General features: G+C 40.3%; 1 protein-coding gene across 1 annotated transcript in view; it reads right to left on the bottom strand.

The window, feature by feature from the left end:
- Window positions 1–17,714, bottom strand: part of gstcd (glutathione S-transferase, C-terminal domain containing) — a 110,976-nt gene extending 93,262 nt beyond the window's left edge. Inside the window, exons 1-3 of the mRNA XM_028805190.2 lie at window positions 17,633–17,714; window positions 2,203–2,660; window positions 664–1,110 (exon numbers count right to left, since the gene is read on the bottom strand). Of these exons, the coding sequence (XP_028661023.2) occupies window positions 664–1,110; window positions 2,203–2,634 (879 nt within the window). The 5' untranslated portion in view covers window positions 2,635–2,660; window positions 17,633–17,714. The remainder of the gene's footprint in view (window positions 1–663; window positions 1,111–2,202; window positions 2,661–17,632) is intronic.
- Window positions 17,715–17,728: the final 14 nt, after the last annotated feature.

The raw sequence follows: 17,728 nt of genomic DNA, 5'->3' as shown, positions 1-17,728 counted from the left end.
TTGAATATTATCTTCTACATATCTGTAGTCCTTTTAAATCTAACAAAGACTACTTGCAGTATTTAGTATTGCCATCAAATACTTTTAAGGAATAAACACAGAAAAGCAAGACTAAAGTTCAACAGGGCCTGTCACACCTGTCGTTTTACAACAAGCACCAAACCAACTTAAAAACTGTATTTAATTTCTGTTTTTTGTGTTAGTGCCCTGCAGACAAATATCTTCCAGTTCCTTTAATTATCACTTTAATATGCAGTATTTAGAAAACCCAGGTTGTTTCACAGAATAGAAAAAATTACTGAAACTTCAAAGTAAATGTAGAATCAATCAACTGAACAATGGAAATTTCAATGAGGTTTTTGGAAAACTTATGTTATTGAGTTCTCTAACTACTAGTGGTGAAATATAATGACTGTTTCCCAACATTAATTATAAAATAGTTTTAACTCATTATATTATTACACTAACTCTAATTTGAAATGATGACAGAATACTTCATAGAATTTAAAAAAGGCTGTGTTTGTTTTTTGTTTTATTTTTAACATAAACACGAAAATATGCATTACCTCCCCAAATATTTTTCTAACATCACATTCCATTCAAAACATAAATAAGAAGCATAAACGTAAAACAATTAAATTATTATATGCTTTAAAAACCTACCAGGAACCGATGAAGACATGGCAGTAAAACCACATCAGTAAGTGTAAAGTATAGGCCTTCTGCAAATACATGCTCCAGTGGAGGAAGATGTGTTGTTTTCACTTTTCTGACGCAAGGAGGCCTCCTAGTGGAAGTGGGCATTTCTGTCCCTAATGACAGTTTAGAAAGTGCTGCACCAAGCTCTAGGTCTTCTGAGTGCAAATTCTCCCCAGTTTCTGCCTGGTTTTGCTCTCTGATTTGTGAGGATGTTTTCTTTTCCTCTTTTTGCTGCTGCAGCTTTTGCCGACGGATTTTGTCATCATTATGCACTCTAACAGGCTCTCTAAGTTTTTTTTCCAGCTGAAGAATTGCTAAAGGAATGTCTGTTTGGTTCTCAGCAGGCAGTTTTAAGAAGTCTTCCACAGCAGCAGGGATGCTAAGTTCACACAGTCGAGTCCACTGACTTACCTTTTAAAAAAATACACAATGTGTTCAGCTTGATTAAAAACAAAAATTCAAAAATGCACATGCACTGTGCTCAAACACTAGTATCTTGATAGATAGATAGATAGATAGATAGATAGATAGATAGATAGATAGATAGATAGATAGATAGATAGATAGATAGATAGATAGATAGATAGATAGATAGATAGATAGATAGATAGATTTAGATTTTATTTCTGTGTATGAAAAAGACTTACAGCTCACACCACATTTACTTATAACACCTAATGGTATTATATTTTAAGACATAATGAAAAAATATATAGGTTTTTAGAAAGTTATGAAAATTAGAACAGTGAAAAGCATTTTGTCCCTCAGCTCATGAGTCCTGGTAACTCCCCAGCCTTTTTTATTGTGCAAAGAATATAACATGTTAGACAATTATGTTTTACTGCTGGTATTTACTGTTACATTTATATTTTCTGTTTTAACACCTTTGCTTCTGTATGAAATAATTTCATCTCTACCATATACATTTCTTACATAGTTTTGGCTAAGGTGCCAAAATTTGGTGTTTCATTTTCTTATGTTGATATGAACTTTTCACCAATTTCATTTTTCAAATCAAAGTGACATCAATGATTTTTGTATATACCAGACACCATTTCTTAAGACATTAAAAATCTAAAAGGCAGTAACTGAAAATTGCTTCCCAAGCAAAATTTGAAGTCTATTATAGACTGTAGGGAAGACTGTAGGGTGGCACGGTGGTGCAGTGGTAGTGCTGCTGGGGACCTGGGTTCGCTTCCTGGGTCCTCCCTGCATGGAGTATGCATGTTCTCCCCTTGTCTGTGTGGGTGTCCTCCGGGTGCTCCGGTTTCCTCCCACACTCCAAAGACATGCAGGTTAGGTGCATTGGCGTTCTAAATTGTCCCTAGTGTGTCCTTGGTGTGTGGGTGTGTGTGTGCCCTGCCTGGGATTTGCTCCTGCCTTGCGCCCTGTGCTGGCTGGGAAGACTGTAAGGAATGAATAATTATAGAGACACATGTTAACACAAATTTAACTAATTTCTCTCAATATTGTGTACTACAACTTCTTAATATGCACACTTACTTCTGCACAGGCTTTCAGACAGGTCTTCTTAAAACCCAGAAGTGCTGCCACATCATTTCTACCAGGATCCATTTCACATGTCCATTGAAGAATGTATCTAAGTACTACTGCCAACCCAGCATGACAGTATTTGCCTTCTTTGTCCAACAAAGCAGGTAGACAACAGCTACTTATAATAGGAGGCAACTGACTCTTGGACAGAACTTCAACTTCAAGGTCTTTTGGCATTCCTTCCAAGTGTCTGAAAAACTCATCATCTTCACTGGGAGTGGAAGCAGTAACCAAGATGACTTTGAAAAGCTTAGATTCACAGTAGGATAGGAGGAACAATGTTATTGAGGTGTGAAGGGAAAGGGTCTTCTCTCCTTCTTCTTTTGACACATCAAGGTACAAGAGATCTTTACTTGTACTACCTGATGCAATCTGTTTCATGTTGTGTTGCAGTTTCTTGTGGGTTCCTAAAAGAATGAATGTTAATAAGTATTTTATGTAACTCATATCAAATGTTGTTCTTATGAAGATGGAAAAGACTATAATAGAAGGGAATGAATAAAGAATTATGGATGAATTTGCAAATGTATATAACTAAAATTTATCAAATATTCAAATAATAATAAAGAATGCAGTACTGCAGTTTACCTTTTGTTCTGTAATAGGTGTAATCCAAAATATTATTAAGAGTTATCGAGAACTAATTTGATGGTACAACACATGCAATAAATAAGTGCACTCAATGTTTTTAACCATCTTTGTCCAAGAAAGATTAACTGTTCTAGTAAAAATTAACACCAGAAACAAAATCAGCTCTAGAAAGGTCCATCCAATTTATGCACACACCCGGGCTCTGTTGACATTTAGCCAGTTTAAAGTTGCCTATCAATCCAGTACACTGTATAAATTCCCAAATGCAAAATATAGCATAAGCTTAATAAAATTATTTGTTTTAACTTTTTTATGTTATGCTATTTTCAGCAATGTTTTATTTGGGGCAAACTTAAAATTAATTCTTAAGGTTGAGGATGATCATAATTAAAAAAATAAACATTTCACTCAAATTGAACTTTTTTTGTTATTTTAGTGCAGGGGTGTCAAAGTCAGAGCTTGGAAGGGCCACAGTGGCTGCATGTTTTGGTTCAAGCCATTTTCTTAATTAGTGACCAGTTCCTGTTAATGCACAAGACTTATTTGCCTTAATTATGAATGACTTGGTGTTTAACATTCAAAACCACTACTGTAATTGTTTCTTTTTTACGAGAACACCATCAAAATGTTTTGTTGACCAGAACAGATCAATATTAGTCAGACTTTCACTTTTTTCTTTAATTCAAGGCTTTGAATGAATTCAATTGAAATCAAGGCAAGAAGTAGGTTCTATTAGCAGTAGTAACTAGTTACTAATTAAGAAAGTGGCTGAAACAGAAACCTGTAGTTTGACGCCCCTATCTTAGAATGATTTTTACAAGGACAGCAGGTGGAAAGTTTGATTCAAGAGAAGACAAGAGTTTTGTGACATTTTAACTACACTGTGGAAGACAGTGTATTTCACTTGAAATGAACTGTGTATAAGTGTCATTTAAGTAGCACAGTTAGAAGCAACTGACAACAGCCTGTTAAACTGAGTGAAAAAACAAAACAAGGTTTAAGTGCTTGCATGAAAGTATCTTAGTCTCTTGAACTGAGATTATCTATGACGTTGACCATATCATTGCAATAAAGAATTTTATGTTTATATAGATCTGCGGTGGGTTGGCACCCTGCCCAGGATTGGTTCCTGCCTTGTGCCCTGTGTTGGCTGGAATTGGCTCCAGCAGACCCCCATGACCCTGTGTTCGGATTCAGCGGGTTGGAAAATGGATGGATGGATGTTTATATAGATGATACATTTCTACAGGCAAGACATTTCAGTTAGATTATTTAAGAAAAAGGAGTTACATAAAATGTTTATTTTCATATTTATTTAGGTTTATTAAGGAGTCATATTTAAATTTTAAAATTTTATAATTGTCATTTGTATACCAAAAGTGGCTGCATTTGAAAAAGGTAAGTAAACACATGGATGTCTACTTTACCTGACTATAGTCCTGATATTTGTGACTTTTGATGTTAAAAAAAAGGATTTTATTTAAACACTAGCAAAATACCCGCGCTTCGCAGCGGAGAAGTAGTGTGTTAAAGAGGTTATGTAAACATATATATACATAAACATATATACATATATATATATACATATACACATCCACATATATATATACATATATCAACATATATATACACATACAGACACATATATACATATACTTATTTGTATATCTACATATATATACACATATATACATATTTGTATATCTACATATATATACACATATATACATATAAACACATATCTATCTACATACATACACATATATCTATCTATCTATCTATATATATATATATATATATATATATATATATATATATATATATATATATATATATATATATATATATATATATATATATATATATACACACATACATATCTATCTATCTATATATACATATCTATCTATATATACACATACATACATACATACATATCTATCTATATATACACATACATACATACATACATATCTATCTATATATACACATACATACATACATACATATCTATCTATATATACACATACATACATACATATCTATCTATATATACACATACATATCTATCAATATATACACATACATACATACATACATACATATCTATCTATATATACACATACATATCTATCTATATATACACATACATACATACATACATACATATCTATCTATATATACACATACATACATACATACATACATATCTATCTATATATACACATACATATCTATCTATATATATACATACATACATACACACACATATATATATATATATATATATATATATATATATATATATATAGCTGATTACCCAGTGGATTCGCTCACTGAGTGCAAGAGAAAAAAATAAAATGTATGTATAGAATAAGTTTAATTGCCAAATTTATTTTTCCACAAATAAAGGGCACTTACAATAACATAGAAATCAATATAAACAACATTAACATAATTATCATATGAGAATATGAAGTAATATATAAGAAGCACATTGCATATAAATATAAATTATTAAACAGTAAAATGTTCTTCTATAATACGCTACCGTGGCTATTCGTTTGTCTGTCCAGGATTTTAAATCACCTGTAGCTCGCAAACCGTTTCACCTATTGACTTGAAATTTGGTACACATATACTACGTCACGTCTACTATTCGCTTTCCCACACATATGAACATATATATATATATATATATATATATATATATATATATATATATATACACACATACACATATATACATAGTGCGTTGCAACACGGGCTGCGATTGTTACATGGGAGGGAGAGGACAAATCACAGCTTCCCGCTTTCTAATCGGGCTTGTGATTGCTGCTTTGACGGATGCCCAGATCCCACAGTATTTCCCCTTAGGAGAGGCGTTAGGCAAGTGTAATTGAATAGCGGTGCTGCAAGTTATTGCTCTTTTTATCTTTATTTTATTTTATTGTAGAGTCAACTCACAGCTGCGCGCACCAGTGCGTGCGTGGCGGATGCGTACGGCTGACGTTTTCATTGTCTACCACCTCCGCTAATCATTCTTGAGGCAGATTGAAGACTTAAGTGCCAGCTTAACTGAAAAATTAAAGAAAACATACTAAGTTTTAAAACAAATCAGTTTTAACGGGAAAAGATGCCGACGAAAGAAGAGAAGCAGCGGGACGCTAGGGTGAAGAGCTGCTCATTAAGCAGCAAGCTCATCAACCTCTGAGCAAACGAATGGTAAACGTACAGAGAAAGAGGATAAATACTATGAATGGTCATGTCAAGTATATTCACTCCACGTTATCGTGCAGTGCACTGTTACTGGTATTTTGATAAAAGAATCTGAATAACATATAAGAAGCGTATAAATTATTAAACAGTAAAACATTAACATTTAAGAAGTAAAGATACATTGAGTACTACTGTAGTGCTTTCGGGTATAGTACATTTTTTGTTTGCCCATTACATGCATAAATGTATACATTTTTTGGTGTACCTACCCAAGAACACGCAACATGACCCGGCAGTTAAAAATTTATCGCTCCAGCAATTTTAACTCTGTTACAAAGTCATCTAATATGGTATTGCAAACGGCAGCAGGAGCGTTTCTATAAACTCAATTTAAACTTACTGTTTACACCGTGCTTTGAAGATGCATAGTATGCGACACGTGTTTCGCCGTAATTGTGGGCTCATTAGGAGTACACAGTCACTGCACTCCCTTACTGGAATCGATCCTCGGACGTAGAGGCGAAGCCCCTAACGTTGTGCTACGGCGTGTGGTTCGTTCATTTGACAGCATGTAGATCGGGGTAATTACATTGCAGGCATTCGTAGTCTGATTCACAATCTGATTGTATGGGTGGTTACCTACCAGGTAACGCTTGTGGTTGGTGAGCAAGTCGGCTAACTTCTGCCACGGTGCCCTCTTTCAGTTGCGAGAAGCAGATCATACAATGGTTGAAATAGTTTAATATATATAGCAAAATCACCGCGCTTCGCAGGGGCGAATATGGTATTGCAAACGGCAGCGTTTCTATAAACTTAATTTGAAGTTACGGTTTATACCGTGCTTTGTTTCATATTCTTTTCCTACTTTATCACTTGTGTAATGTGTTTTTTGAACAGGTTTGATTCATGGAAGTGATCACTCCTGCTGCGTTCAGTCACTTCACGTGAGCCGCTCTCTTGTGTGATGTTGCGATGTCCACGGGTTTATTTAATGTTAGCTAAGACCCGGCAGTTAAAAGTTTCTCGCTACAGCAATTTTAACTCTGTTACAAAGTGATGCAAACTCTCGTTTATACCTCGTGTCTTCTCATTAAACTTGTATCTCGCGAATATGGCATTGCAAACGGCAGCGGGAGCGTTTCTATAAAGTTAATTTAAGGTTAGGTTTATACCGTGCTTTTTTATACCTCGTGTCTTCTCATTAAACTTGTATCTCGCGAATATGGTATTGCAAACGGCAGCGGGAGCGTTTCTATAAAGTAAATTTAGACTTACGGTTTACACCGTGCTTTTTTATACCTCGTGTCTTATGAAGATGCTTGTATGCGTCACTCACTCGCTTCTTATTGTTTCGCTGCCTTGTCAATTGTGTAATGAGTGTTTTCTTCAGCGCTCTTTGGGGCTCCTCCTTCTTTTCTACGTACTGAGTTCACAGTCAGTTCACGTGATTACGTGGGAGGCGTGATGACGCGACACGCAACTCAGTCTCCTACGGCCATCTTGCTGCCTTCCATTACAGTATATGGACAAAAAAGAGGTTCCAGTTATGACCATTACGCGTATAATTTTGAAATGAAACCTGCCTAACTTTTGTAAGTAAGCTGTAAGGAATGAGCCTGCCAAATTTCAGCCTTCCACCTACACGGGAAGTTGGACAATTAGTGATGAGTGAGTCAGTCAGTCAGTCAGTCAGTGAGGGCTTTGCCTTTTATTATTATAGATTTTACAGGTACATGTAAAGTATTTTAATAAATGTATACCTTGATAATTAGTATTTTTATTGACACATGCACGTTCAGGTTTAGAAAAATTATGTACTATTGTAGCAATACAGAGCTTAGTATTTAGAATCTGTAACCCTAACAAAACAAAATGTTATGTAACTGATTTTGTTGCTGTTTTGAGTTTAAAAGACTAATATATAAAATAGAGTTTGAGCCAACTTGAAAAGTGTGAGGAAACCAGTTGCCTGATATTTTTAATTTGGGCATGTATTTTTTTTTTTTACTGCGATACTTTATAAATGATCCTTTAAAGGATCATAATAAAGGAAGTGTCCCTTGTAAGGCTTAAAGTAAATGTCATTACAAAACAAAACAATCAAGACAATTCACACTTTAATATGAACTTCAAGAAGCACTACTGATTTTACAATTGTAGTAGCAGATAATTTAAAAAAGGTTTTTGATCACTGTTACATTTTGCTAGACTAAATTTAAACGTTTCCTTGATCCAGGAGGCAAATATTTAAAATACTATTTTAGCCTCCTTAGCATTATGTTAACTCCTAGAAAAACAAGTTAATGATGTAGAATTTTTTAACAGAAAAAAGGGTATGTGTATGTCTAAAAGAAACATGTAAATATCAAAATGTATACATAAAGTAGAAAAGTATGTCTAATGCTCACTGCTGTACTGCTGCAGATTTAATACACGTCCTTTGAGTGATATGTTTTGAAACAGTCACCAAACACAAAACACACATGTTGCAACTGGGACAGTAAAGGCGACACTGTTTTTATAATGCTTTTTTTATTGCTTGAGCATCAGAGGGTAGAACAACAATGCCTGATCTGCAATATCAATGCAACCCTTGTGTTATTGTAGGCTACCACAGCGCAAGGCTTAGTGACTGCCACATTTCTACAGAAATACACATTGTTGTTATTCCACTAACAAGAACAATGGTTGCTGCATTGTAAACAGTACTCAGAGGGCTACCATACAGTGCCCTATGCATCAATTTCACTATCTGTGCAAATGTCTGATGACCATTTCACATTGTCATCACTATCACTTGATTCAACTAATGGTTCAGTTTCAGTTTGTGTTTTGGTTGAAGGCTCTGTCCCACTTATGAATATTGATGATACCTTAGAGTGGAAAAATGCATAGAAATATTCATGTTTTTTGCAGCATAATGTTATTTTATCCACTAGATGGTAGCAGAATATTGTCCAGAGAGTTATTCTGACTTACAACTGTAAAGTGGATCATAACATGACTGCATGAGTGTAATTCTGAGCATAACTCACTCTCAGGGTTAACTCCAATGAATTTAAGCATTTCTGATTTAAAAATCATTACAAAAATTGTGATTAATAAAATATTAATGACACTTAACTGTTACATACACAGATAATAGAATAAATGTAAAAATATTTTATATCTCTTGCTCTAAAGTGTTCCGTCAGCATTCCTCCTACGCCTTTCCTCAGTATCCTCGTGTATCTCAACCTTCTCTTGCCTGGAACTTCCCGTCTCTATCACGTTCCTGATTCTCAGACTCTAAGTCACCTTGCTTGCCATAGACATATACAGATAGACGCCGCATTCACTGTGTTGCCCAGTCGACACGATACGTCAATGCGTATGCCATATTGCGAGTGGTAAAAGTGCTATTTAAACTAATACAGGTAAACGTGGAAACCGAGTTTTCTGATGAAAAAACAATAACATTTAAAACAGTATCATTTACATACAACAGATTTTGGCGAATTGTTTAAATGCAGTTATTTATATCCATTTATACACTAATAATGACAATTATTAAATAATAATTATTATTATTATTAAATAATTCCTCCAATATAAGTAACATTTTTTGGACTGCCTTCTTCCATCTCCGAAACATTTCTAGACTTTGTCCTGTTCTTATGCAACACAGTACTGAAGTATTGGTTAATGCCCGAGACACCTCACGTATATTACTGTAATGCTATTCTATCTGTCACTACCCATAGTTCATGACCATAGGTGAGGGTAGGAACATAGATCGACTGGTAAATTGAGAGCTTCGCCTTGCGGCTCATCTCCTTTTTCACCACGACAGACCGATGCAGCGCCCGTATTACTGCGGATGCCGCACCGATCCGCCTGTCGATCTCACGCTCCATTCTTCCCTCACTCGTGAACAAGACCCCGAGGTACTTGAACTCCTCCACTTGGGGCAGGATCTCGCTACCAACCCTGAGAGGGCACTCCACCCTTTTCCTGTTGAGGACCATGGTCTCGGATTTGGAGGTGCTGATTCCCATCCCAGCCGCTTCACACTCGGCTGCGAACCGATCCAGAGAGAGCTGAAGATCACGGCCTGATGAAGCAAACAGGACAACATCATCTGCAAAAAGCAGTGACCCAATCCTGAGCCCACCAAACCGGACCCCCTCAACGCCCTGGCTGCGCCTAGAAATTCTGTCCATAAAAGTTATGAACAGAATCGGTGACAAAGGGCAGCCCTGGCGGAGTCCAACTCTCACTGGAAACGGGTTCGACTTACTGCCGGCAATGCGGACCAAGCTCTGGCACCTATTGTACAGGGACCGAACAGCCCTTATCAGGGGGGCCGGTACCCCATACTCTCAGAGTACCCCCCACAGGATTCCCCGAGGGACACGGTCGAATGCCTTTTCCAAGTCCACAAAACACATGTAGACTGGTTGGGCAAACTCCCATGCACCCTCCAGGACCCTGCTAAGGGTGTAGAGCTGGTCCACTGTTCCGCGACCAGGACGAAAACCACACTGTTCCTCCTGAATCCGAGGCTCGACTATCCGACGGACCCTCCTCTCCAGAACCCCCGAATAGACTTTTCCAGGGAGGCTGAGGAGTGTGATCCCTCTGTAGTTGGAACACACCCTCCGATCCCCCTTCTTAAAGAGGGGGACTACCACCCCGGTCTGCCAATCCAGAGGCACTGTCCCTGATGTCCATGCGATGTTGCAGAGGCGTGTCAACCAAGACAGTCCTACAACATCCAGAGCCTTGAGGAACTCCGGGCGTATCTCATCCACCCCTGGGGCCCTGCCACCAAGGAGTTTTTTGACCACCTCGGTGACCTCAGTCCCAGAGATGGGGGAGCCCACCTCTGAGTCCCCAGGCTCTGCTTCCTCATTGGAAGGCATGTTAATGGGATTGAGGAGGTCTTCGAAGTACTCCCCCCACCGACCCACAACGTCCTGAGTCGAGGTCAGCAGCGCACCATCCCCACCATATACAGTGTTGACACTGCACTGCTTCCCCTTCCTGAGATGCCGGATGGTGGACCAGAATCTCCTCGAAGCTGTCCGAAAGTCGTTCTCCATGGCCTCCCCAAACTCCTCCCATACCCGAGTTTTTGCCTCAGCAACCACCAAAGCCGCATTCCGCTTGGCCTGCTGGTACCTATCAGCTGCCTCCAGGGTCCCACAGGACAAAAGGGTCCTGTAGGACTCCTTCTTCAGCTTGACGGCATCCTTCACCGCCGGTGTACAAAAACGGGTTCGGGGATTGCCACCACGACAGGCACCGACCACCTTACGGCCACAGCTCCGGTCAGCTGCCTCAACAATAGAGGCACGGAACATGGCCCATTCGGACTCAATGTCCCCCACCTCCCTCGGGATGTGGTCGAAGTTCTGCTGGAGGTGGGAGTTGAAGCTACTTCTGACAGGGGGCTCTGCCAGACGTTCTCAGCAGACCCTCACAACACGTTTGGGCCTACCATGCCTGACCGGCATCCTCCCCCACCATCGAAGCCAACTCACCACCAGGTGGTGATCAGTTGACAGCTCCGCCCCTCTCTTCACCCGAGTGTCCAAGACATGTGGCCGCAAGTCCGACGACACGACCACAAAGTCGATCATTGAACTGAGGCCTAGGTTGTCCTGGTGCCAAGTGCACATATGAACACCCCTATGCTTGAACATGGTGTTCGTTATGGACAATCCGTGACGAGCACAGAAGTCCAATAACAAAACACCGCTCGGGTTCAGATCGGGGGGGGCCATTTCTCCCAATCACGCCCTTCCAGGTCTCACTGTCATTGCCCACATGAGCATTGAAGTCTCCCAGCAGAACGAGGGAGTCCCCAGAAGGTATGCCCTCTAGCACCCCCTCCAGGGACTCCAAAAAGGGTGGGTACTCCGAACTGCTGTTCGGTGCATACGCACAAACAACAGTTAGGACCCGTCCCCCCACCCGAAGGCGAAGGGAGGCTACCCTCTCGTCCACCGAGGTAAACCCCAATGTACAGGCTCCAAGTCGGGGGGCAATAAGTATACCCACACACGCTCGGCGCCTCTCACCGGGGGCAACTCCAGAGTGGTTGAGAGTCCAGCCCCTCTCAAGGAGATTGGTTCCAGAGTCCAAGCTGTGCGTCGAGGTGAGTCCGACTATATCTAGCCGGAACCTCTCAACTTCGCGCACTAGCTCAGGCTCCTTCCCCTTCAGAGGGGTGACATTCCACGTCCCAAGAGCCAGCTTCTGTAGCCGAGGATCGGACCGCCAAGGTCCCCGCCTTCGGCCACCACCCAACTCACACTGCACCCGACCTCCTTGGCCCCTCCCATAGGTGGTGAGCCCATGGGAAGGGGGACCCACGTTGCCTCTTCGGGCTGTGCCCGGCCGAGCCCCATGGGTGCAGGCCCGGCCACCAGGCACTCGCCATCGAGCCCCACCTCCAGGCCTGGCTCCAGAGTGGGGTCCCGGTGACCCGCGTCCGGGCAAGGGAAAACGCCGTCCAAAATTGTTTTTCATCATAGGAGGTTTGTTTAACCGCTCTTTGTCTCATCCCTCACCTAGGACCAGTTTGCCTTGGGTGGCCCTACCAGGGGCATAAAGCCCCGGACAACAGAGCTCCTAGGGTCATTGGGATACGCAAACCCCTCTACCACGATAAGGTGGCGGTTAAAGGAGGGGAACTATGGGTAGTGACCGAAAGAACGAGATCGCGAATACAAGTGGCTGAAATGAGTTTCCTCCGCAGGGTATCTGGGCTCTCCCTTAAAGATAGGGTGAGAAGCTCAGTCATCCGGGAGGGGCTCAGAGTAGAGCCGCTGCTCCTCCGCATCGAGAGGAGTCAGATGAGGTGGCTCGGGCATCTGATCAGGATGCCTCCTGGACACCTCCCTGGTGAGGTGTTCCGGGCACGTCTAACCGGGAGGAGGCCCCGGGGAAGACCCAGGACACGCTGGAGGGACTATGTCTCTCAACTGGCCTGGGAATGCCTTGGGATTCTCCCGGAAGAGCTAGAAGAAGTGGCCGGGGAGAGGGAAGTCTGGGCATCTCTGCTCAAGCTGCTGCCCCCGCGACCTGACTTCGGATAAGCGGGAGATGATGGATGGATGGATGGCTATTCTATCTGGCATCCCACAAAAACGTATCCATCGCTTACAACTTTTTTAAAATTCTGCTGCCAGGATAATAACCTGCTGTTCTAAATCCACTGAACATATTACACCTATTCTCACTCACTTCCCTGGCTCCCTGTTAACTACAGAATACAATACAAAATACTGTACTGCTCTTAACATTTAAAGCTCTCCACAACCTCACTGATCACCAACAGACTTGCACTCCTCTCGCTCACTCAGATCCTCACCTGCAGCTCTACTTTCTGTACCGCATGTCAGACTCAGTACTCTGGGAGCTTGAGCGTCTCTCATAGTGCTCCTCAACTCTGGAATTCTCTTCCCTCTCATATATGTCAGCTCGATTCAATAACACATTTTAAAACTACCCTCAAAACTTATTTTTCAAACTGGCATACCAATTGTGAATTTTGCCCTGTTACTGCCAGTTATCTTTGTTTGTCTTTCTTTTAACAGTGAAATTATACACTCAATGACAAAAATAAACAATTTTATTGTATACAAATTGGCTTAATAATTTCTGAAAACATTTCACTCATTCTTCTCTCAGTCTCTCTCTCTCTCACACACACAATGTGGTTGCTTAAATATATACAGGATAGGATCTAAAATCCATGAAACAGAACTGTTTTACATAGCTTTTTCCGTGTGTTTCCACTCTGTAATTTGAGAGTATTCAGTCTGGCAATATGGTGCAGCCTTAGTTTGTGGAAGACAGACACAACTAAAGACATGAGCATAAAATGATGGTTGTCAATTTCAAACTGTTTCCTCAATGTACTCCTTGAGAAAAAACACATCATTTGAACCAATCTCAGCCCGAACAAACTGATTGATCAAAGATACACTGACAGCTTGCCCTAATGTCGACTGTCGGATAACACACTCAGCTACTTTGACTACCTTGACTGTACCCTCAGAAGAAGGCATCATCAAACCTCCTTTGTTTTTTAATGTGAGCAAGTGGTAGCTTTGATCATGTGATGCCGGTACAGCAGCTGTTACCAGACTAGCACAGCACACATCACAGGACAGCTTTCTCAAAATCCCGTCTATGGGCTACCTCCCACTGCTTCCTGAGGTGGATTTCTTTGGGAACCCTTCAAAGTTTGAGAAATGTTAACAGCTAACAACAATTTACATAGTTAGTGCCTAAATACGTTTAGCCAAAACGTTGTTTGGAGGCTCACTTGAGCACATAAATGCATATCTTTGCTAGCTTAGTCTGGCGTAGCTAAAGTTAAGATTATAAAACGGGATTTTCTAATGGCCAAATATAACCAAAACAATTGTTCAGCTTTACCTATGAAATGTAATCCCTGTGATCTGGTTTGGAGCGTACAGCGGTTTGTACAATCCCAAGCTGCATATGCGTGAGGCATCTTTATCCATTACTTCACTCCACAGCAGTGCCACTCGCAATACGGCGGCGGCGACGTTGACGTACGATGCTGCTGGTCATGAGGCGTCTAGTAATTCTATGTCTATGTTGCTTGACTCCTGTCTGCTTCTTGACTACCACCAATGGTAGACTTGTCCCTATTATCCGCTGTGAAAACATCATGCTTCCCATCTTTAAAGGTGGATCACGGTGTGCCTCATTAATTTTTAGAGACCCAGCGTTATTTGTCTTGTTGGTCCTTTTTTTTGACACAATTAGGATTTGCACTTCGCACTCCCTAAAGTATCGTATCATTCTCCCTACCACTGACCAGCCAGAGCCAGACTGACCAATCAGATTGCTCGGAGGGATCGGGGGTTGAACACGCACATAAACACACACACCGTAGCGTTTTATTATACAATATAACATTGGTTAACAGAGGAGAGGGTCTTGAGAGTATATTGCCATTAACTAGACACATAGTTGAAGACAGAAAAGACACCCAAGGAAAATTAATCAAAACGCTGCCTAATAATAATGTGTTTGATTACATAAATGTTAACCCTTTTCAAAGTAAGAGCAGGGGGGTATTTTTCGTACGTCGCTTAAACCATCCGAGATCAGGTGCCTCATCTTGAATGAGTTAATGCCAGTGAAACTAATCCAGATAAGTCGGTTTTTCAAACGCAGCTGTGTATTAGATTAGTGTAGCTGGATCTAATCATACGAGATGAATGCGCGCGCCCGCGCTGAGTGAAAAGCCCAAATATATTGAGTCTAGAAAACCTGATCAGCAAGTCTTTGATAGGCTGTAACAAAATGACGAAAGAACGGGCGCATTTTTTTTTCACACACGCGGCGCAAGACCTTTTATTCGAAGGACACGAGGAATTTCAAGATTTAATATACACAAGGGGTAACACTGCAAAAGCAGCCCAGACCAGAAAAGACGGGTGGCAAAAAGTGGCCGAAAAAATTAAACGCTAAAAAGTGTACATTGTACTTACTGAATGCAACGTTTCATTTCCTATGTGTCACATTAATTATTATTTAATATGTCATAATTCCAGATCAAACGTGAGCACAAGGAGAACATGGGAACAGGTTAAAGTGAAGTACAAGAATATACTTCAAACTGGTAAATATTGGTATATAACTATTTAAAGAATTGTTGACATAAAGAATCATATATAATATAAAAAACATTAATTTTAAAGCTAATAAGGAGGCAGACAAGCAAAAAACAGGTGGAGGTCCACGCGGTCCAGACCTAACCCCTGCAGAAGAGTTGGCTCTCCAGCAAAATGCCCATCGCCCTGTTTCTGAAGGCATTCCAGGGGGAAGCTCCTCCTCAGAACCAGTGGCAGGATGCAGTGGTCATTTCATTTCAGGTAAAGGATGGTCATTGCATATATTTGTCCTCCATGTGTGCTATAGGTATGTTCCATATAGCCCTCTTTTTTGTTGGGTCAGTTGCAGGGAATGTCATATCCCTTGAACCTGTTTCTGACCAACGAGATATTAACGAAGGTCAAATATTTGATGAAGACACTGTGTCTGATTATTCATCAGGAGGAGAGGTACATTTTCCAAATAATGTTTGATCAAACTCCACTCTGATCAGTTCCATGTGCCCCAATCACATTTGGAAATCCTGGTAATGAGAATGTTAGGCTGACTGTGAGATTCTTTATGGAACTGTGGGTGTTTTAGCCTGTGTATTACCTACCTGCAATGGCATGAAACGCCTCTTTTATTGTCTGCACACGCAGGTGTCCAGGAAACACAATGAAAACCTGAAGGAAATGTTTCAGAGCCAAACAGACTTTACGAATTGCCTGGCAAACTGCACTTTTCGATAGATGTTCCGCATCGCCTACAGTATATAAAAAAGTGCCGCTTGCAAGAAACCTCAAAGCAATGCCTACTGTCTGTGTGGTTGTGAGAGCCCGACTTCGCCGAGTTTGACTTCGAATATACGGAGCTAATAAATCTTTGAGGTTCAATATTCCCCTTCGGCTAAAGCGGTATCTTTCGTACAGAATAAAGGATCTTGCCGATCGCGCAAAACCCTCTTTGTATGAAATTCTCTTCGTATAATTTGCGCACCAATATCAATTGGTCGCTCATTCATGAACGGCGAAGCCCTGACTGGATGACTTCCACACCGTCACTGATCACGTGTGTAAACTAATCCTTGTTTACGCAGAACAAACCTGCTCCGAGCAGGTTTGCGGATTTGGATGTGTTCCTATGACAACACTTCCAGCAAGAGTTTCAAAAAACCGACAGATCCAGGATCAGGCCAAATCGTCAACAATTACATCCGGCTAAGCGAGTAATCCACGTACGAAAAATACCCCCCAGAACACTAATTTATTTATGATCGAGCAAAGCCAAACTTGGATCATTCTCCTAGCTTGACGTTCAAAGAAGCTAGTCATTTTGTAACATTAACAGCTCACACAAAACAATGTAAACGGTTTAGATAGATAGATAGATAGATAGATAGATAGATAGATAGATAGATAGATAGATAGATAGATAGATAGATAGATACTTTATTATAAACTGTACGCTGCACTGCACCGGTGTGTACTGAAATAAGAATAATGTGGGGGAAAAATAAAAGAAGGACGGATAATCACACTACCCTGTAATGCAAAAAAGACAAACTAACGTATTGTTTGAATTATTCTAATTAGATCTAAAAGCCTAAATAAAAGGGCAAAACATTGCAAGAAAAGGATTATAAAGACACCGATCCAAAACCCCGACCATATTCAGATTTGCTGTTTTACTAATATGAAGTTTAGAGAGAACGTTAAGAAACGAGCAACACTGGATTTCTATAGCAGTTTATTTAATAACCGATTCATTAAGTAACACAGATCAAGCGTCAGAAATCTTCAAGCTAATCAACAAAACTACAAAATAATAGTAAATCAAAGACAAATATTTTAACTTTAAAAATAATTTCTCTGTTACAATGCGACTTATGTGTAAAATTAAATATACACGTAAAGGCATACAGCTGCCGTTCTGTCTTACTTACTTGAGGCTTAAAAGGAACAACACGCGTTGCCGGCCTGGAACCTCCCAGATGATCACGTGGGCATAGAGTGCTACAAGTAAATCTTTCCGACTTTAC

The sequence above is a fragment of the Erpetoichthys calabaricus genome, chromosome 7 (genome assembly GCF_900747795.2).
Source record: "Erpetoichthys calabaricus chromosome 7, fErpCal1.3, whole genome shotgun sequence".
Taxonomy (NCBI): domain Eukaryota; kingdom Metazoa; phylum Chordata; class Cladistia; order Polypteriformes; family Polypteridae; genus Erpetoichthys; species Erpetoichthys calabaricus.
This window is presented reverse-complemented; position numbering and strand designations above follow the sequence as displayed.